Below are 22,820 nucleotides of genomic sequence, written 5' to 3' on the forward strand. Positions count from 1 at the left end.
ACTGAGGTTCTGTTATTCACTCACATACCACTATATTATTAGCATTAGGTGTGTGTCCAGTAGAGAGAAACATTCTGAACGTCGCAGACAGCTGTATAATGTGATAAACCAGAGCTCCCCAGACCTCCTCCCGCTCACCGTCCTGTAGGTGTTGGCGCCGACGCTAATCTAGCGCACCTCATTCTAATAATTGGCTGGTTGAGAAGCTGAATCAGGTTCGTTTACAACTGGGGTTGGAGTGAAAACCTACAGGAGGGCAGCTCTCCAGGAACAGGGATGGAGAGCCCTATAGTAGACTGACCCTGTTTAGTACTCTTTACATTAGGGTTTCCCAAACGTGGATTTCTATGCTTTATTTCTTGACATTATTTCTTGCCTTCATTTATATCCGCAAAGCTCAAACGTTTCAGCCACACGACGAAGCCCCACTAATACAGCGAGACCTCTAACAGGAGCTGCTTACATTGTTTTCTTTTTTTTTTTACCTTTATTTAACTAGGCAAGTCATTTAAGAACAAATTCTTATTTTCAATGACGGCCTAGGAACAGTGCCTGTTCAGGGGCAGAACGACAGATTTGTACCTTGTCAGCTCAGGGGTTTGAACTTGCAACCTTCCGGTTACTAGTCCAACGCTCTAACCACTAGGCCACCCTGCCGCCCCACGAGACATCCAGATAAACCCAGCAGTCAGTCATACAAATAGAAGCTGTGCCCAAAACATACGTCACGCACGAAAGAACAAACCAGTTCAGTGGTACATACAGTCAAACACCAGCCACTCCAATGAGGAGTCCACTCATTCATTCCCCTTACAAATAGACCCCAAATAGTCCCTCACACATCCAAACGCCAATACCAGACTGTCCATTTTCCCCTGGTGGGGGATGCAATTTTGCTGCTGCTGTGGTATCGAGGCACGACGGAAAGCGATATTACCGCTGTGCCCTTGAGCAAGGGCTAAATTGTGTCCGTAAAACATGCGCAGGTTTGCAGTCGTGGTTTTAGGGTCTCTATCGAATCCTGCGGTGGCGGAATAGGTGGCGGGGGGGGGGTGACTTGGCCGTTGGCTTGGTAACAACGCGTAACATCTCGGGTGGTTGTGGATGGAAAGCGACGGTGGGCGGCTGGAGAAGGGAGCTAGTAACACCGCTGGAGGGGTCTGGCTTTGTTTGTTTAGCTCCCCGTTGGCTTCCGCAGAAGCAACTCGCCCCTGGGGTCCACAAAAAACCTAAACATGACAAGTAACAAAACACTTACCCACCGACAGACGAGGACAGTCACAAGTTTGAAATAAAACTACATGCAAATACAAAAAAAATGATACAAACAATACAACAAAAAGGTGTGTTAAGAGTGTGTGTGTGTGTGTGTGTGTGTGTCCCCTCACAGTCCCCACTGTTCCATGAGATGTTGCTTAATCTGTTTTTCAAAGGTATTTTGCTGTTTGCTTGAGTAATAGGAGATGGAAGGGAGTTCCATGTGATCATGGCACTGTAGAATACTTTAATAATATTGACAAAGCAATATAAAAATTAATCTGCAGAGGTGGGGATAAGAAACGAGGCAGTTTTCCACTGCTTACGGCCCCTCAGGCCAGTCAATAACCATTTGCCTCAGCCCAACAGATTAACTTGGAATCCTTTAGCCTCTCAATAAAAAAAGCACTCACCACCTTCAAAACGAGGGTCTTAAGACCTTATGAAGGGCTATTTCTCTTGCATGGCTGAACTCCTTCCCCTTGAGCGTCCTAGCTGAGCATGATGGACGACTCAATCCAGCCTCCCAACAGCTAAAATCAGCCAATTAGGAGAATAATAGATAAATCCGCTCTGTTTTGGAAACACACTGTAATTTCGTTTCATAGGTGTGCCGGGAATCGACAGGAACAGAGAAGAGGCTCCATTGGCTTTGTGATTGCTCAAAACTTCTCAACCCTCGTGACAGGAAACGCAACGTGATTGGTTGGCTTGTTCTCTTGCTTGTTTACTCGCTCGCCAACTCAGCCGCAACGGCATTAACATACACTAACACGAAGAAAAGTATGTGGACACCTGCTCGTCGGAACATCTCATTCCAAAATCATGGGCAATAATATGGAGTTGGTCTCCCCTTTGCTGCTATAACAGCTTCCCCTCTTCTGGGAAGGCTTTCTACTGGATGTTGGAACATTGCTGCGGGGACTTGCTTCCATTCAGCCACAAGAGCATTAGTGAGGTCAGGCACTGATGTTGGGCAATTAGACCTGGCTCGCAGTCTGTGTTCCAATTCATCACAAAGGTGTTCGATGGGGTTGAGGTCAGGGCTCTGTGCTGGAGCATTAAGATGTCCCTTTACTGGAACTAAGGGGCCAAGCCCGAACTATGAAAAAAAACAGTTCCAGACCATAACTTATAGTTGGCGCTATGCATTAGGGCAGGTAGTGTTCCCTTGGCATCCGACCAAACCCAGACTCGTCCATGGTGAAGTGTGATTCATCACTCCAGAGAACATGTTTCCACTGCTCCATTCCAATGGTATCGAGCTTTACACCACTCCGGCCGACGCTTGGCATTGCGCATGGTGATCTTGGGCTTTGGTGCGCGTAAATCGGCCATGGAAACCCATTTTATGAAGATCCTGACGAACAGTTCTTGTGCTTACATTGCTTCCAGAGGCAGTTCGGAACCCGGTAGTGAGTGTTGCAACCGAGGACAGACGATTCTTATGCGCTATGCGCTTCAACACTCGGCGGTCCCATTCTGTGAGTTTGTGCGGCCTACCACTTCGTGGCTGAACCGTTGTTGCTCCTAGACGTTTCCACTTCACAGTAACAGCGCTAACAGTTGACCAGGGCAGATCTAGCAGGGCAGAAATGTGACAAACTGACTTGTTGGAAAGGTGGCATCCTATGACGGTGCCACGCTGAAAGTCACTGAGCTCTTCAGTAAGGTCATTCTAATGGCAATGTTTGTCTATGGAGATTGCATGGCTGTGTGCTCGATTTTATACACCTCTCGGCAACAGGTGTGGTTGAAATAGCCGAAGCGACTAATTTGAAGGTGTGTTCACATACTTTTGTATATATAGTGTGTGTGTCCCCGTTCCCCCCGTCTCTCCCTTGAACACATTCGGCACATAAACAACAAAACGGTAAGTCACCCGGGCTGTGCCATGTTACAATGTCCCCCGCCCTCCTCCCCACCTTAGCACAGAGTGACAGCACGTCAGTGGGGTTAAGCCTGGGTGCCACCGCCGAGCTGGTGCCCAAACACTGAGACGGATGGAGACCTGTGTGTGAGATGGCAGCAATCCCAGGTTGAGGCTAGTAGAGATAAAGGTGATTGGCACGACAGACTAAAGATGTCCATCAGGTTGGTGCGGCTAGCATAAATATATGGATGAGATTGTGGGGCATGAGGCTAGTTTTGCTCCAAGGCTGTGTAGAAAATAGAGATACATTTGAGATTGGTGCCAAGCTATGTCGTAGACCAAGGCGTAGGCAATTAGATTCAGCTGCGGGCTGAATTTGCCCGAGCGGATTGTCGGGGGGGAACGGAGCATAATTATAATCATTTGTACACTGCAAATTGACACCAACTAACCCCAAAAAGAGACTGTAATAACTACCATTTCATACCTTGATTACATTGAGACACAATCACACTTTTTTAAATTCATGGGAATACTTTCATTTTTTTAGCTGAATTCCTGGTGATTCTAGTCTTTTTTTACCCCCTAAAAAAATTGCCGCTTGCCGGATGGTTTTGGCATGCAGGCCGCCTGTTGCCGACCCCTGGTGTAGGCTGTGCCCTATGAGCGCAAGACGTTGAAAAGACGTTGTAGACGTAAATTAGGTTGAAAAGACATTTTTTTTATTGTTTTATTATTAAAGTATATTCAACGTCTTAGGATGATGCATTTGCAATCGTAGTGTGAGGTGTGCGGATGGCTGGTGGTGTGCGGATGGCTGGTGGTGTTCGGATGGCTGGTGGTGTGCGGATGGCTGGTGGTGTGCGGATGGCTGGTGGTGTGCGGATGGCTGGTGGTGTGCGGATGGCTGGTGGTGTGCGGATGGCTGGTGGTGTGCGGATGGCTGGTGGTGTGCGGATGGCTGGTGGTGTGCGGATGGCTGGTGGTGTGCGGATGGCTGGTGGTGTTCGGATGGCTGGTGGTGTGCGGATGGCTGGTGGTGTGCGGATGGCTGGTGGTGTGCGGATGGCTGGAGGTGTGCGGATGGCTGGTGGTGTGCGGATGGCTGGAGGTGTGCGGATGGCTGGTGGTGTGCGGATGGCTGGTGGTGTGCGGATGGCTGGTGGTGTGCGGATGGCTGGAGGTGTGCGGATGGCTGGTGGTGTGCGGATGGCTGGTGGTGTGCGGATGGCTGGTGGTGTGCGGATGGCTGGTGGTGTGCGGATGGCTGGTGGTGTGCGGATGGCTGGTGGTGTGCGGATGGCTGGTGGTGTGAGGATGGCTGGTGGTGTGAGGATGGCTGGTGGTGTGGGGATGGCTGGTGGTGTAAGGTCAGTCTAGCATGAAATAGACACTTGGGAATAAACAGAGAGATTGCGGTGAGGCTAGCGTGACATTGGAACTCTGGAAGACAGAGGGAGATTGATAGCCGAGGAGACGGAGAGAGAAAATGAGAAAGAAAGTGTGTGTGTGTGTTGTGTGAGTGTGAGTTTTCTGTGTATCTGTGTGTGCATGTGTCTGTGTCTGTGTCTGTGTGTGTGTGTGTCTGTGTGTGTGTGTGTGTGTGTGTCTCACCTCCAGAGTAGTCAGCACAATCTTCTCCATGGAGGAGAAGTAGGCCTCCCACAGGAACTGAGTCTGCTGCCTCAGAGCTAGGATCTTATCCTGATGGATGGAGCGCACCGTGGACGGGATCTGGAGGAGGACAGGAGGGGGACATTGTTAGATAGAGGGGTTGGAGAGAGGAGTGGGGGGGGAACGCGCCATGGTTGGGTCAGAGAGAGGGGGATGGAGGAGGACAGCAGGTTCAGTCAGAGAGAGGGGAGGGATAGAGGGAGGGAGGAGGACAGCAGGGTCAGTCAGAGAGGGGGGAGGGATAGAGGAGGGAAACGGAGCGAGAAACGACTGTTTGAATTTTCTGTTGCAAAATGTTTTGCTAAGGTGTGTCTAGCCTCTAATGAATACGATCCCGGGCTGAGACACAGTCAGTGAGTGGACTCTCCGATTCATTGCGTTAACGCTAGTTATCATTGGCTTGCGAAACTAACTCCAAACTTCCTTCATACTGCACGCAGAGACATATAAATGCTATCCACGAGTTCATCTGACTCTTGGTAAGTAGAATCTTTCAGTGTCCCTTTTAGGGACGGGGGTGGTGGTTGCGGGGATGGTGAGGGGTGTGCATCGTACCTGCAGCAGGAGCCTCTCGTCCCCAATGACGGCCGCCGTGTTCCAGTTGATGATCTCAGAGAAGGGCAGCTCCCAACCGTTACTCAGCATCACAGGCACACAGGCTGCCTAAAGACAGAGATACACAACCCAGGGAGAGAGAGAAGAATAGATTAGGGACACAGAGAGAAGCATGGAACAAGAGATATCATTTTTGTTTTAAACAGACTTGGAAATCGATACAATAAAACAGCACAGAGAGAGACAGAGAGAGACAGAGAGAGACAGAGAACGAGAGAGACAGAGAACGAGAGAGACAGAGAACGAGAGAGACAGAGAACGAGAGAGACAGAGAACGAGAGAGACAGAGAACGAGAGAGACAGAACGAGAGAGACAGAACGAGAGAGACAGAACGAGAGAGACAGAACGAGAGAGACAGAACGAGAGAGACAGAACGAGAGAGACAGAACGAGAGAGACAGAACGAGAGAGAGAGAACGAGAGAGACAGAACGAGAGAGACAGAACGAGAGAGAGAGAACGAGAGAGAGAGAACGAGACAGCAAAAAGCGGGAGAGAGAAGAAAAAGAGCAAGAGAGGGAGAGGTAACCAAGCGGAGGCTGGCCTTCGGCAGTGGCGAAGTAGAGGAGACTTAATGGCGAGGTAGAGGAATGGCGAGAAGAGGAGAACAGCTGGTGCAGTGTGATGAGAGGTTGACGTAATGACAGCCCTGTCAATCAGGGGTCATAAAGGTGTCAGCTAAAACAGCATTGGCCCCCGGGCCCTGCTTTCGCTCTCACACTCTCCTACAAACACACACACTAATACAAGTGGAGGCTCTTGCATTCACACTCACCAAGGTAGTCAGACTCTCTCTCTCTTGAGTGGTGTGAGTCAGAGTGAAAGCGTAGGAGAGAGATGCAAGTGTATACTTTCTGTGGAGGAGTGTGCACTAACATTAGAGGCGATGAGTGTGGAAGTAGACAGAGTGGGAGGTATAGGTTATGAAGTGTGCACCGGTTGGCTCGACTCTGACAAGTGGATACGCTGTATGTTGGGATTGAAGGGCACAGGTATGCAGATGTTGAGTGGTCCCTGGAAAGTGCATATGGAGCGGTGCTTGGTGTGTGGCAAGCGTGTGGTACAGGAGAGGTTATGAGCGTTCTGTGGTTGGGCAATACATTGAGGAGACGTATGGAGTGGGAGTACGCAACGAAGTATATATATATATATACATATATATAAATAAGAGAGTGTAAGGGTTTTGTGATACTTGGAGGAGATTAAATGGAGTGGGAGGACAGAGGGAGTAGAAATGCATTTGCTGTGTAAAGAGTGAAGTTGCAGTGTATGGGGTGTCACTGTGTGAGAAAGACGTCGTGGGGACAAAACTCATGCACAGCACAGGGACGGGTGAAGGAAAACAATGTGATAGTTACATACCACAATATCATATATATATAGTATATATAGTATATACTTTGACTCCACCTATCAATTTGTAAGGTGGCATTAGCTTGAGCTAGTCTGCTGTACACGCGTCACAAATTCCAGTATTTTTCATCATATAGCTCGTTCTCCATCTTCTTTTTAAATAGCGAGCCAACATGTTGTCAGCACTTTCATTTCCATGACTGATCACAACAACAATTTTTTTTAAAAACTTCAATATCGTATTCAGACGCTTTGCTCTGTACTTTGTTGAAGCACCTTTTGGCAGCGATTACAGCCTAGAGTCTTCTTGGGTATGAGGCTACAAGCTTGGCACATCTGTATTATGGGGAATTTCTCTCATTCTTCTCTGCAGATCATCTCAAGCTCTGTCAGGTTGGATGGGGAGTCCGGACTCTGGTCGGGCCACTCAAGGACAGTAAGAGACTTATCTCGAAGACACTCCTGTGTTGTCTTGGCTGTGTGCTTAGGGTTGTTGTCCTGTTGGAAGGTGAACTTTTACCCCCAGTCTGAGGTCTTGAGTGCTCTGGAGCAGGTTTTCATCAAGGAGCTCTACTTTGCTCTGTTCATCTTTGCCTCGATCCTGACTAGTCTCCCAGTCCCTGCCACTGAAAAACATCCCACAGCATGATTCTGCCACCACCATGCTTCACCGTAGGGATAGTTCCAGGTTTCTCCAATTGGGACGTTTGGCATTCAGGTCAAAGAGTTCAATTTTGGTGTCATGAGACCAGATAATCTTGTTTCTCATGGTCTGAGAGTCTTTAGGTGACTTTTGGCAAACTCAAAGCGGGCTGTCATGTACCTTTCACAGAGAAACGGCCCTCTACCATAAAGGCCTAATTGACGGAGTGCTCAGGGCTTGGTTTTTGCTCTGACATGCACTGTCAACTGTGCGACCTTATATGGACAGCTGCCTTTCCAAATCATGTCCAATCAATTGAATTTACCACCAGTGGCCTCCAATCAAGTTATAGAAACATCTCAAGGATGAATAATGGAAACAGGATGCACCTGAACTACATTTTTAGTCTCATAGCAAAGGGTCTGAACACTTATGTAAATATGATATGTTTTTAGTTTTTAATACATTTGCAAACATTAAAAAAAAAATCTGTTTTCGCTTCGTCATTATGGGGTATTGCGTGTAGATTCATGCGGAGATTGTTTAATTTAATCCATTTTTGAATGTAACAAAATGTGGAAAAGGTCAAGGGGTCTGAATACTTTCCGACGGCACTGTCGGCATGTGTCGAAGCCCACTCAACTGCAGTGCCTCCGGGAATCTTAAGGAGTCAATCGCTCTGCCTGTGTGCCTGTGTGTATGGGCCCACTCACTTGCAGTGCCTCCAGGAAGCGAAAGGATCCCAGGCGTCTGCCCCGAGGCACCAGGCAGAAAGTGGAGTTGTGCAGCATCTCTCTGTAGTCATATCTGTGGAGAAACACACATCAGTACATGTCACACACACACACACACACACACAAAGTAGAGGCTGTCAGGTTTCACTCCTATAATCATACACCCTCAGGACCACATGTATACACAGTGCTAGCTATGCTCACCTTCCGGAACACACTCACATAACAGATCGCAGCCCAGTATACAGTAAGTCCCTCAGCTGCATCATGTAACATCACTCATAGACAGGTACGGACAGAAGACAAATCTATTTCTCCATCACAAGCACACAATTTTCTAGGGTTTCTCACTGCAGTGCAATTCCTCATCTCCCTCTCCCGCTTGCTTGCTCCCTCCCTCCATGCCACTCCACCCCACTCCCAGTGAGGTGTGCCTTATTGCTATCCAAACGGAATGATCAACCCTGCCAGGGGTAACGAGCTGTGAGTGACACCTGCTACCAAGAGGCAAGCTCCTGCTGTGGTGGGTGTGTGTGGTTAAATCAGCCACAGAAGGGGGGTTGTGTACACACTACAGGACTGTCTGTGTCTGTCCGCACGCTCTTAATCATGCCCAGACAGAGGGAGTAGTGTACACACTACAGGTGAAGTCACACAGGGCAGCAGATAGTAGGTACACAGATGGGATGAGAATATGAAGATGTTTTCCCATTTCACACAGACAGCCGTTTACTGGGGGCTTTAACCTCTACTGGGCCCAGGAGAAAGACTTTCTGCCCATCTCTCTCTCTCTCCTCTCCTGTCCTGTCATTGGGAGAATCTCAATTGCATTTCCTTGACTCCACTTCTCTCCACTCTGACCTTCTCATCCAATTGGTTTTGAGGGGGCGTGAGAGAGCTCGCGAGGGATCAAGGAAATGCAATCGAGTTTCTTCCATTGCCTTTCAGTCCAATTCGCTCTTAATCACATTCATAAAGCCCTTTTTACGTCTTCAGTTGTCACAGAGTGCTTTTCAACTCTCCCCTCTATTCTTTGTCTTTCTCCCCCTTCTCTCCCACTGACCCCCCTAACTCACTCCGCCCTCCCCTCTCCCTTCCATTCTAGCCACTACTGCAGAACTTGCAAGGGAGAGTCAGCTAAAAGACAGGTCCTTTAGGTTAGGAGGTTAAAAGAGTGGAGGCGGTACATCATCTCATTTAGGTCTATATGGGGTGAAGGTGAAAGAGCCGTCATTCTCTATCCCGGTCTCTCTCTCTCTCTCCCCCTCTCCATGGTCTATGCAGAGGGCTGCTACTGTTTACCGGACACCAACGGAAGGGTGTGTGTGTTTTTGCGTACTCAATCCGCACATAGGCTCACGTAACATTGGAGGGCAATAGCCGGGACACGTCTTCCGCTAGGATTCAAAGCACAAACGGGTACACACACACAGTCACTCTCGCACACAACTAATAAAATGGCACTAGTCGGTGCTGAAAGTCACATATGTAATATATAGTTAGAACACAACATGCATCACACACACACACACACCTCGGTGGCCACGTTTGCAGGGGACATACATATTTCTGCACCAGCTGCCTCCCTGTGAAGCGCGGCCACCCTCGTGTCCCTCCTTGCCTTAATGCCACAGAATATCAAAAGAGACAGACTGCCCTAAGTAGCTGTAGCATCTCCCAACCCGAGCACATCTGGTGTTTGGGTTAATGCTCAAGACAAGATGTGCCCTTGGCATCAGGGCGTGCTCAGAGAAAGCGATGCCTCAGTAGAGCAAGGACGTGCTGCTCCATATGACAGACAGGCCTGGTCAGTTTCCCGATGTTAGTCAGCAGAGCAACGTTTTATTGAAGTGTATGAATGTGTATTCTTATTTTGTGCGTGACGGGCGGGTGCTGCTGGGACTCCGTAGATGGGACTTAATTAATTTTATGGATACGTCCAAAGTCCATGCACACTATACCTTAGCTAACCCTTTCCGGGCGGTAGACTGCAAACTGTTGCAATATACTCCATGTAACCCATTAACAAGGCTTAGTTCATTGGTTTAGCTCATTTCTGTGCACTATACAGGGCGAAGGACGTAAGCGAAGCTCGTCCGATGGACCTCTAAAAAGTCCACATGACAACTGTGGTTGGCGCCTTAGCTGGAGGAATTGTTGCATTTCCATTGCGTTCAGTAACATTTATGAATAACATTGTTAGGAATAGTATTGACGTCAAAACGGGAGAACCAAGGACACGGGCGGTTCCTAATGTTGTGGGATTCTCGCTAGTGTTTACAGAACACGATTAGGATAAGGACCTGCGATTGTAACAGCAAGCAAATAACAAATATAGATAACCGCAGTGTAGCCGTAATTATGAGTACATGTTGCATGGATGGATAAGACATAAGAATATAAAAACGTGTATTTGTTCTTAGAGATGTATGTAGATCTGTACCTGTCTATTCATGCAATGCATTGTCTTTTCTTTATGTTTATTTAGTAAATGTAGTTATGTTCCTGTCCATTGCATGTTATGCATGCCGTTTTACATAATTATGTCCTTCAGCTGTAATTGTCTATGAGTGGCTACGGATACAGAGTTTGTATCCCAATTAGCCCAGGTTTAAAATACGGATACCCCCCCCCATCCTCATTGCAAACGTTGGCTAAACTGCGCAAGAGGCAGACAGGCAGTCAAATAATGTTATCCCCCCAGGAACTATGATATGGCAGCAACTATAAAGATTAGCCTCCACCATCAGACAAAATGTGTCCAAAGTGTAGGGACAGCGTCCTGCTTGTGCAACATCCCGTTAAAACAGACAGAAGATTGTGGCCTTCATAATGTGTGTTCTGGGAATGTTCTCTCAAATCGCCGCAGGCTTTTCGTTTCAGCTGTTCAGAAATATGAGGCAGCTATACAGCATCATGGTTCAGAAGAGGGTCAGTAAAGCGCGAAACGTGAAGGGAGTGGGAGTTTGAGCAGCGGCTTCGTTAGAAAAACAAATGTGTGCGAAAAAAATAACACGTGCAGTACGTGATCCGGAACCTTCGCTTCAAGAAAGAGGTTACCGGAGGGTCGGGCAAGGTGTGGGCGGAAAACGCTGTATCCGTAACCACGGCCTTAATGTTATGTATTATGTCATGTTTTAGGGTTTGTGTGGACGCTAGGATGAATAGCTGCAGCTCTGACAGTAGCTCAATGGGGATCCTAATAAAATACTAATTCTAGACACAGCTAGATAGACATACCTACAGCAGACAGCCGATTAGTGAAACATCTCGCGATGTTCCCTAGAGCAAGGCACTTAACCATAATTGCTCCTGTAAATCGCTCTGGATAAGAGCGTCTCCTAAATGACTCAAATGTAAAACGTTTCAATTTAAAAAAACAGTCATGACAGCTAGTGTCAGCTTATGACAACTGATGTATGGATCTATGTATGGTGAGAATGGTGTAGATTACACAACATGATTACAGGCCTGTGCAAACAGTAGGTGCGTGTGTATTTCCATCTAAATCAATACATTACCACCCTTGTACCATCTTGATATATACGGTACCAGTCAAGTTTGGACACACCGACTCATTCAAGAGTTTTCCTTTATTTTGACTATTTTCTACATTGTATATTAATAGTGAAGACATCCATACTTATGAAATAACACATATGGAATCATGTAGTAACCAATAAAGTGTTAAATAAAAACATTTTATATTTGAGATTCTTCAAAGTAGCCACCCTTTGCCTTGATGACAGCTTTGCACACTCTTGGCATTCTCTCAACCAGCTTCATGAGGTAGTCACCTGGAATGCCTTTCGATTAACATATGTGCCGTGTTAAAAGTCCATGAGTACTTTAAGAAGCGACGGTCAGTCAATATGGACCATTTCAAGAACTTTGAAAGTTTCTTCAAATGCAGTCGCAAAACGATCAAGCGCTATGATGAAACTGGCTCTCACGAGGACCGCCACAGGAAAGGAAGACCCAGAGTTACTTCTGCTACGGAGGATAAGTTCCATTAGAGTTACCAGCCTCAGATTGCAGCCCAAATAAATTCACAGACACATCTCAACATCAACTGTTCAGAGGACACCGTGTGAATCAGGCTTTCATGGTCGAATTGCTGCGAAGAAACCACTACTAAAGGACACCAATAAGAAGAGACTTGCTTGGGCAAAGAAAGACAAGTAATGGACATTAGACCGGTGGAAATCTGTCCTTTGGTCTGATGAGTCCAAATTTGAATTTTTTTTGTTTGCCAAGTGTGCAAAGCTGTCATCAAGGCAAAGGGTGGCTACTTTGAAGAATCTCAAATAGTTTGATTTGTTTAACCCTTTTTTGGTTACTACACAATTCCATGTGTTATTTAATGGTTTTGATGTCTTCACTATATTGTTCTACAATGTAGAAAATAGTTTAAAAAAATCAGAAAAACCCCTGAATGAGTAGGTGTCCAAACTTTTGACTGGTACTGAACGTGTCATCTGTATGCATGGACCACTCTGACTTTAATACAAGAACAGGGTAAAAATACTAAGTTCTATGATATAAAGGGTTCTACCCTCCGTCTCGTCTACGGTCTCATTGAGAGCCAGAGAGGATGGGTCCCTGACCCCTGACTTGTCCACTGCTTGCCCCTTCAGTCGGCTAGCTGGGGCACTTAGAAGGGTCACTGGTCCCCGGCTGAGAGGGATACAGTAGAGATCACCCTCCAACCCTCATTCTTTCCCTCTCCTCTCCTCCTCTCCATTTTCATTTCTCTCAAACAGCAGAGCTCTGTCTTCCTGCTGACCTTGAGCTGCCGAGGAGGAAACCAACTGCTGAGCGAACAGAGGAGCCTACAGGCGGTGTGTGAGTGTGTGTTGTTTTGGTGTGTGTGTGTGAAAGTGTTTATGTGTGAGGGATAGATAAATAAAGAGAAAGACCGTGAGAGAGGGAGAAAAAGAGAAAGGGGCAGCATATGAGTAGGCTATTGTAAAGAATGTCGTGCGTTGAGTGAAAACATTGGAAAATTAAGTCAACATGGCATAATGCTGAGGAAATAGAATTCAGATGAGATGGACTGAGAATTAGCCCTAATGAAACAAATTGTGTCTTTTACAGGTCTGATGCAATTAGGTGACCCTCTCAACCAGACCCACCGGCAACAACTTTCAGTTACCATTGCAACACCCGTTTAGTGCCTCCGCTAAGAAGAGTGACTTAATTACATCCAGATGGATTTTATTTTATTTTTTTAAATCTACTTTCTTTTCAATCTTTTTTTTTTTTTAAGAAACTCTTTCAGAATCAAAGCTCTTTCCTTAGTCCCCCTTTAGCCAGGTTTCACAGAGGGAGGAGGTGGGGCTTTCCTGGGCAAGGCGCCAGCAGTGCACTGCCGTCAGGCTTGATGCAGTATGGGTATCTGACAGACGCTAGCGAGAGCAAACCCTCCCTCCGGGCCCGCTCGTTCTAAAGTGATGAAAACACAAAACCGCAAACAACCTCGATGTTCTCCAAAAACACAGAACGTGATCAAAGTTAGGACTTTGATGAGGTTGTCACATTAGCCCAAGAGATCTCTTGTCTCTCTCCCCAGTGTGTGTGTGTGTTATTACCGTGTATGTAATTGCCTGAAGAGGGCCAAGATGTGCTTTCGTCTGTCTGAAAACGGCGAGGACCGGAGCTGTGTGGATTACCCGTAACAAATGAGACGGGATGGAAGGAACATCGTACCACGGAGGATTAGGGCCACTGTGATACTGTCATGCCTGGGAGCTAGCCGTATGCTACGGTCAGAACTGCATGACTCAAGGCCATGCGAGGTGTGCGCGCGCCTGCATGCATGCGAGAAAGAGAGCGCGCGCGCACGAGAGAGAGTGTGATAGTGAATTAATAAAGAGCGATTAAGACTGAGCATATGGTGAGAGTAGGGCTGTTGCGGTGACCGTATTACCGCCACACCTGCAGTCAAGACGACAGTAAAATGCCATGTGACCGTTGAGTCATGGTAATCTCCTTTTATGCACTCTGGACGTGTGTTGTTGGGAGAGAACATATAGGCCTAGGTGATGCTGTTGATTCAGTGCAGGGCGGCTTACAGAGGTAGCTTACAATTATAGTGAATCTTTGTATTTGATTTTGAATAGCCTAGTAATAGGACATTTTTAATATTTTCATACGTAAAATTAGGCTGACATTCCTTTCAGCTACATCTCTCCACCATGTTTCCATGTCTCCTCTTTCTTTCTCCCTCATTCCTTTCTCGAGCGCACAGAGAGAGGGGCTGTCAACAGTTTAATGAAATAGGTTTTTGTTGTGAAAACATGTTACTATCGATGTTCCTGAACAGATTTCACTTGGTTTCCCCAAATTAAGCTCTGGGTAGCTGCAGGAACAGGGTTGGAGAGCCCATGTCATTTGGGCGGAATAGGACCTGTTGCGTAGCGAGGCTGCATTCTCCTCAAAACAGTGGATGGAGCCTGGAGTGAAAAAAACAGAGTAGCCTACCCAGGGATATAACGGAAAAATAATAGGCAGCCTACACTATTCCAGTGCATACTGATGAAATGTATTAGTCTGATGCGTGTGCAGCCCGAGGCAAGCAACAGAGCGCAAGCTTTCTTTAGTGACTTTCTCAAATCAAATAGCCTATAGTCACAGACATTCTAAGGTTTGTGTCACTCACAACTAAAGTTGAAAAATAACGTTAAAATCTAACGTATCCCTTTTACGCTAAACAGAACCATAGAGAAAATTGAAAAATAAGTGTCTATTATTTATATTTAGGGGGTAGATCAGCTTTAATATTGCAGATAGATTCCATCAATGTAATTGTCTGCATCACTTCCAACCCATATATATTTTTGCACATACACACCTTTTCCACTCCCGAGTGGCGCAGCGGTCTAAAGGCACTGCAGTGCTAGAGGCTTCCCACAGGGCGACGCACACTTAGCCAAGCGGCGTCCGGGTTTGTTCTTAACTGACTTGCCTAGTTTTAAAAAAAGGTTATAAAAAATATATAATATTACACCCCCCTGGCAGTGTACTTGTGCTCTTTCAAAAAAGTTCTTAACCTATATACATTTTACGTTAGTTATATTGTTATTAGTTGTTCGTCCCAACCTTTAGCTCCATTCAACCCCTCCCATCTATCTCTTGACACCATCCATATTGGATTTCTATTTGCCATATATTTTTCAACTGGTGAAAGGGGGATACCTAGTCAGTTGTCCAACTGAATGCATTCAACTGAAATGTGTCTTCCGCAATTAACCCAACCCCTCTGAATCACGAGGTGTGGGGGGCTTCCATAATCAACATTCACCTCTTCGGGGCCACTGTGCTGTGATGTCTCACAAAAGTTCTGAACCTTTCTATTCTCATTGTTCCTACAGATTGTAAATTTAAAATCAACATTTTTTTCTAAAAGTATTATTATATTATTGATCGGTTGACTATGACTTATCAGATCACCCTGGGTGCTATCTGCAGGGTTAGCTCCAGGTAAATATTGGAATTCTTCAGCCATTCCTGAACCTGTGACCAAAAACAAGCTACATATGGACAGTACCAAAGCAAATGATCTAATGATTCTGCCTCTTCGCAGTAAAATGCAGAGCTGGGATGGTTGTACCCCATTTAAATAACATTCTGTTGGTTGTAAGAATTCTGTATAATAATTTAAATGGAAAAATTAAAAGTTTTGAATCCGGCGTCATTTTGCGTGTCAATTCATGTGACATCGAATCGGTACATCAAAAATCTCTTTCTTTATCCAATTATGGTCTTTAATGGAGGGCCGACAGACAAGTTCCTTACTTTAACCCCCCTTCCACTTCTTCCAGTTTTGTGGTAATGCTGCAATTCGTTGGTTGTAATTTGGGGTAGAGCAGACATTTCCATGTTTTTGTTAGCTGCATGTGTGACATAACTCCACCAGTCCTATATATGATATTTACGAAGATTATCTTTTATTTTTAATTTTTTTTAATCAATTAGTATATTTGAATTAAACCACAATATGTGTTGTATGAGTTCTGTATTTTCTGGTGGATTAAATTGAAAATCGCAACCAACTTTCTATGGATTGTTTTAAAAATAGCGATATTTGGGAGAGGATTTCCTTTTTGAATAACTGAAAGTGAGAGGTTGTAATCTGAATAAAGGGAAAAGGGCCCTACGTGAACATGTTAGAGAACCAGTTCGGATTTAAGTAGAACTTTTGTATGACTGACACCTTTAGTGAGAGGTCTCATGCTTTAATATTTAGTCATTTCTGCCCTCCGAATTAATATTCATTATATAAATAGGCCCATTTAATTTTGTCTGGCTTGCCATTCCAAATAAAAGAAAATACATTTCTCGTATAATAACAAAAAAAAACTGTTCACTGGGTGAGGCAAGACTATAATCAAATAGGTAAACTGTGATATAACTAAGGAGTTAATCAGGGTGATTTTTCCACAAATAGACAGGTATTGTCCTTGGTAGCAAGATCTTATCTATTTTTGTTAACTTTCTATAAAAATGTATTGGAGAGATCATTTATTTATTTCGGGATATGTATACCGAGTATGTCCACATCACCGCCAGACCATGTTATTGGTCAACTACATGGTAATGTAAAAGTTGGATTTTTTTATGATCCAATTTAGTTGTATGCCAGAGAGGTTAGACAAATGATCTAGATCCTCTATGAGGCTGTGGAGGTGTACAAGTTGTGGATTTAAAAGAAAACATTAATCAGTGTACAATGACACCTTTGTTTTTGAGACTAGTATTTCTAATCCCTTGATATTATTGTTGGATCTGATTTGAATAACTCACATTTTGATGGCCATAATCAATAGATGTGCGGATAGTGGACAACCTTGTTTTACACCTCTTGACAGTTTCAAACCTTGAGAAGTAGCCATTTTACACTATTACTATTTTACACCTAGGGTTACTATACATTATTTTATACATTATTTTAACCAATTTTATTAGAGATTCTCCAAAATTGAAATGTTCCAGGCATTTATATGTAAACGCCAATCGTACTTTATCAAAAAGCCTTTTCAAAGTCCGCTATGAATAGCAGGCCTGGTTTCCCAGATATTTCATGGTGTTCTATTGTTTCCAGTACTTGTCTGATATTATCTCCAGTGTATCGTCTATGTAAAAAAAAAAAAAAAAATCTGTCTGATTAGAATGAATGTCTGACAATATTTTTATAATTATGTTTTCCCAGACTTAAAGGCTTTAACTGTATCAAGAAGTTCCTCCTCTAATTTCACCTTCACATGAGTCTCTGTATGGCTGTTCATTTGACACTGTTATTATTTTAAAAATCCATACAATTAGCTTCGGGGAGAGGAGACAAACGAAAACAAACGATTAAAGTACTTTGCTTCCTTTTTCAAAATACCATTTGGTGAATCATAGATGACTCTGAGCCACTTCTTATGTGCATCCGCTTCGGAATGGGGAAAAAATTTGCAGCACACGCGTGTGGCTGTAAATATGAGGGACTGACAGGCAGTGAGGTGTGACTGACTAATGTGTGTGTGTGTGTGTGTGTGTGTGTGTGTGTGTGTGTGTGTGTGTGTGTGTGTGGCCCCGTAACCATCACTCCTTGTACTCCCCACCCATCATCCCTGCGTCTGGATGCCCTGCCCCTGTGGTGTGTCCGGTCTTCTCTAACTCCTCGCTCACCGAGCATGCACGCTCTCCTCCACAACTAATTAATTACCCTAATAGGGCCTCATTAGCTAGCTTATGCTAGTTCCAATTAGCATCCTAGCATAACGTAACCCTTAGGTCCGCTTCCCCAAACAAACACACGGGCTGTGTGCAGGATCCCATGACGGCCATGAGGAACGGCTACACATGCAGGAATCCGATTACGGTCACTTGCTGTCCAGAATCCAGTATTAGACCAACACTCCACTTACAAACCAACTGGCTTTCAGAGAGGTGTCCCTTCCTAAATAGGCTAAAACGTATTTAACTGAGACAAGACAGTTCGCTCTTGTTATCATACGGCACCTAGATCTTGACAAAAAAAGGTGTGGTATACGTTTTGAGTTATTCTGATTCCATCAAGAGATACTGGGTTGCCATTAGGAAAAGGTAATAAAGTTCTGTTTTTTCTTAGTATTCAAGGGTCAAAGTGGAGCAAAAGGTGATAGTATAGCATTAGCTTGTTTGACTGGATAGGCTGAGTAACTCCAAACAAGGACTCAAAACCACAACAGGTACCTCAGGACAGTCTTGTCAAGGTGCTAGCTAGATTAGCATAACTTTATAAACCTCTACTACCATAAAGAAAGCTTGAGTGTTTAAGAGCAGTGAAGCGAGTGACACAGCCGTATGGCATGCTAACTTCTAGACAGCCAAATGAATCAGCTTCCCAGTCATACCTCGTAGCTCCCCCAAGCACTTTCTCCTAGCCTACCATCCCCCTGTCACGTGTAAGCCCGAATATTTTAGAAATACCCAGATAACAAGGGTCCCTTCTGCCGAGATACTAATTCGCCGTGAAGGCTTTATCTAATGCAAATCTTTTCAATTTGTCCTCTACGATTTCGTTCTCGCTGTTTTCCACAGCAAGGTAGATTGAGTCCATTGTTTCTGTTACATTTAGGGTTCTGCACAGAAGCACAGAACTCGGATTCCCCGATGCCTACTGTAACTCTCCCTCCAGAGGACAAGGGTAGACCTTTAGAGGGACTCTCAACTCCCCCAGACATACTTGTGTACACAGTCACGCACAATATAGTCGCACAGCACCAAGGCAGTTCACATGTACAGTCTTACACACACACAGTCCGTGTGATTGGCTCCCTGTTCCATGCCTCGAGTCAGGTCAGAGGTCCAGAACGTACACACACACACACACTGGAGACCAGCTGTGTCTCATACTGCAGTGCACTTCATTTCCAGATGGCCCTCACGATGATGCAGTGTGTATGTGTGTTGTGGTGCATGTGTGCCATCCGTGTGTGAGTATACGTGTGTGAGTATACGTGTGTGAGTATACGTGTGTGTGTGATAGTGAGTGTCTCGGAGTTTGACATGTCAGAACGTGCTTTGCTGCTGCCTCCTTTAAAACGCATACATTTGTCATCAGAGCTGCTGGAATAGATGGCACAGAGCAGACCATATGTATCCATTGAGCCATGGCCATGTATCTGCAGCACACAACAACCATACCAATATGGGAAAGCTTGGGCCGCCGAGAAATTAACTAACTGAGCGTTTGCAATGCGCATGCACATAACTCATGTGCAGAACATGGGTAGCGAGTAACATCCCAATGCATATGGCCCTGGTCCCATCTGCCTCCCAGGCCCAGCTCAGCCCCTCAGGCCTTCCACTCCTCCACAAAGTGACTGGAAACCTAATGAACTCAAATAGCTTGCAAACATATACATATGCTAAAACCACAATAAACTCAGGGCCATATGGGTCCCAGGTCGCAGCACAGCGCGAGATAAAGTACAACAAAAAACACACAAGACTGACAAATAAAAAGATAAATTGGGCGAATTAATAAAGATGGCCTGGTTCGAGTGGGGATGTGGTGGGTGGCTGATCGCGAAAGGTTTCAGGGAGTGGGATGATTCCCCAGCTCACACAGTCACAGTACAGTATTTAGACTCTCTGCTCCCTCTTCACACACACACACACACACACACACACACACACACACACACACACATACATCATTTCTCACTCACACCAACCCCTAGCAACCAAGCTCAGCGCGAGTCTGACATATCCAAAAGGCGAAGCAGCAAACCCTCACATCACATGGCACGAGGAGAGCTGCACAGGGGATAATGCCTGGCCAGATAGAGATTTTGATGGAACAGCTGCAGTGAGGGTGAATGAGAGCGGAGTGCTGTGTGTGTGTGTGTGTGTGTGTGTGTGCGCCCGTCCGTACACTTGAGAGGCTAACAAGGAACCAAAAACACAGGAGCAGCATGAATCAGAAAACAAGAGGGGGAGAAAAGACGTCAGTACGACAATAATGCAATTATGGTTCAATTAAGAATTATTACTAAAAATCTAATTCTATACAAAATGAACCGACTGTTTTTATAAAGGGTAGGGGGTCCACCCACTCTGCCCGGGGTTGGTGAAAATATAGTTGGTGATGAAATGTCACTCGTTATAAAATGCATAGAAAATATTTATAAAAAAATTCAGATATGATTCATGTTCTGAATCGTTTAGTGGGGTCTAACATATCATAAATATTTGATTTTGAAAAAAATTAACGAAAGAGAAGCACCAAACGTATAGAGCGGTTAGTTTTGATGATTTTACATGTTGTGATGGTCATCTGCAAAATAGTTTCGACGGGGGTCATAAAAATATCAATTTAACACGAGCTGAATTAAATGTAAAAAGCTTTGAAAATAAAAAGCTTGACATTTCGCAGAGATAAGCTTGTTTTTGTCAGAACAGGAAATGTCACATTAATATGAAAGCGTGTACTAAAATACTACACGTCAAGTCTCAAAATTGATATCCATCTTTTACCTCAACATTGTTTTATGTCCTCCGGATTCGAGAAGACAGAGGAGTTCAACGGTGAGCCTGTCAGTTAGCCACAGTTTTCACACAGCATCCAGCCTAGCTGACGCAATGCTATTTTAATGATAGTTCTTTCTCTGGCCTCCATTGAATTATTCACCCTAATTTTGGCCATCTTCATTGGGTAAAAACTCCAATAACTTTTGAACAGACATGAGGTTTGGACCATTTTGTTTTTTTGAGAGTACATCTACACAATTAACATATTATTTTACCCATTGTGTTTTGATTGGACTCTCTATAAAAGGGCTTAATCCTGATGTGAAAATGGACTTGCATAGGCCTGAATGAATCATGCAGTGACATCAGAGAGAAGATTTATGGAAAAATGTGAGTGATTCACACAGACCTCAAGCTAGATCTTAGAGTTTGACCCTAAGAGGACGGGGTCATTGTTTCTATGCATTGTTTCTTGTCTTTTGGCGTGACTAATGCCACTAGAGAATGTGGGCCTTTGGCTACAACCAATACATCTTAGTTATATGACACACCTTAGCCTGGTTAGCCGTCCAGTCTCATATGACCCATCTTGAGGCTAAAGCCTGGGTGGAACCTTGGGTCGGGTCAGTGGGGTCAAAGGGTACTCTGGTCCCCACCCCAACAAAGGGCAGGGCATGGTGGTAGTCTTTGAAGGGGGTTGCTGTTGGGCTTCGCTGTGTGGCTGTGGGGTATCTAGTGTGTGTGTGTGTGTGTGTGTGTGTGTGTGTGTGTGTGTGTAATCCCCCCTTTAATTCCGAGGTGAGTGGAGCCGTCGGAGAGGACGAGAGCTGTACGGGGAACAGCTGTTCCTGAGCGCTCGGCGGCGTGGTCAGGGAGAAAGGCGGCCGAGCTGCAGCTGTGCCCTCAGGACAGCTGGGACCCAGAGAGAAGAGGAGCTGTTCACTTACAGACAGGGCCAGGAGAGGAGAGGGAGACGGTCACACACAGGGAGACAACAGAGAGATGGATGGCAGATACAAGAAATACCTTCCACACAGAAACCACAAAGAAAATGAACAAATACGTAATTGCTCGGAAAGTCTGCCAGAAGCCCTTTGACTTCTTTACAGGAGTCTAGACTAAAGACGCCGAAGAACTGTATGTCCGACCTTGTGTTAGACAAATCTACTCCGTACAAGATAAAAGTGAAGGTAGCGGCGGACCCTTCTCAGAACTAAGAGGGCACATTTTGGACTGAAGCGACCATTAAATCCCAATAAGGATCGGAACAGAACAATAATTGATCGTGGGTAGAGAAGGAATGTGTTTAAAATGGAATAAGGTGAGTTTGAATGCTTCGCCTGCGAGATGGAAGAAAAGACAGGGGAATCATAAGTCAATAATAGAAGTGGGCTAAGTGGTCTCCTAGCAACCTGTTCCTGATGGAGCACTGCAGCTTATTTTGTCTCAGCTACAGACAGAGGGGAGTGTGAGACAGGCAGCCCCATCCCAAATTGACCCCTGACTTCTCGCCGCTTTGTGCTTCGGTACATCTGAGAGGATCGGAGAGGTAGGCCTAAGCAAATTTGGTAATAACTCCACCTTGCTCTCTGATCGGCGAGGTGGAATTGCCACATACATTGCTTCCCTCTCAGATCTCCACAAATGCATAGGGGGGGTAAGGGCTGGGGCTCAAATTGGTATTAAGCAAGAGATGAGGACAACAGATGTTTGACATGCAATACACACACACATATAGTAGATGAGCACTAAAGTAACAGGCCAGAGGTTTAACATGGCACAGTAATAGAATGGGATCTATTGAGCGTGAATCTACACTCCCGAGGTTGGGTTCCGATCTCACAGTTGGTTGGCGCATGATGCCAACGACGCCAAAGTCGTGGCTGCACAGGTCGCAACTACTGAACATCTGTGACTGAACCGTAAGTCGCTTTAAATAAAAGCACCAGCTAAATGACCGTATTGTAAGTTTCAATTCCCGAAGCCGGGTCTAATCCCATTGCGGTGTTGCAAAGGAATCTGTTGGGAACCCCGGCTCCTAAACCCAGGAACGGTGCGTACTAAAGTCTCCCTCGGGACTGTGTGACATTCCACCTTTCATTATCCCCAGTCAAAATGTCAGAAAGAATCTACAACAGAGGGATATTGTTGCCAGAGAGCCATGACTT

The 22,820-nt window shown here is 45.3% G+C and overlaps 1 protein-coding gene across 1 annotated transcript in view; it reads right to left on the bottom strand.

Moving 5' to 3' along the window:
* The window catches only part of LOC118398931 (exostosin-1b-like), a 115,227-nt gene that overhangs the window by 37,540 nt on the left and 54,867 nt on the right, over positions 1-22,820 (bottom strand). Inside the window, exons 2-4 of the mRNA XM_052471921.1 lie at positions 8,128-8,221; positions 5,360-5,467; positions 4,745-4,864 (exon numbers count right to left, since the gene is read on the bottom strand). Coding sequence (XP_052327881.1) covers positions 4,745-4,864; positions 5,360-5,467; positions 8,128-8,221 — 322 coding nt within the window. The remainder of the gene's footprint in view (positions 1-4,744; positions 4,865-5,359; positions 5,468-8,127; positions 8,222-22,820) is intronic.

Source organism: Oncorhynchus keta, chromosome 20 (genome assembly GCF_023373465.1).
Source record: "Oncorhynchus keta strain PuntledgeMale-10-30-2019 chromosome 20, Oket_V2, whole genome shotgun sequence".
NCBI lineage: Eukaryota > Metazoa > Chordata > Actinopteri > Salmoniformes > Salmonidae > Oncorhynchus > Oncorhynchus keta.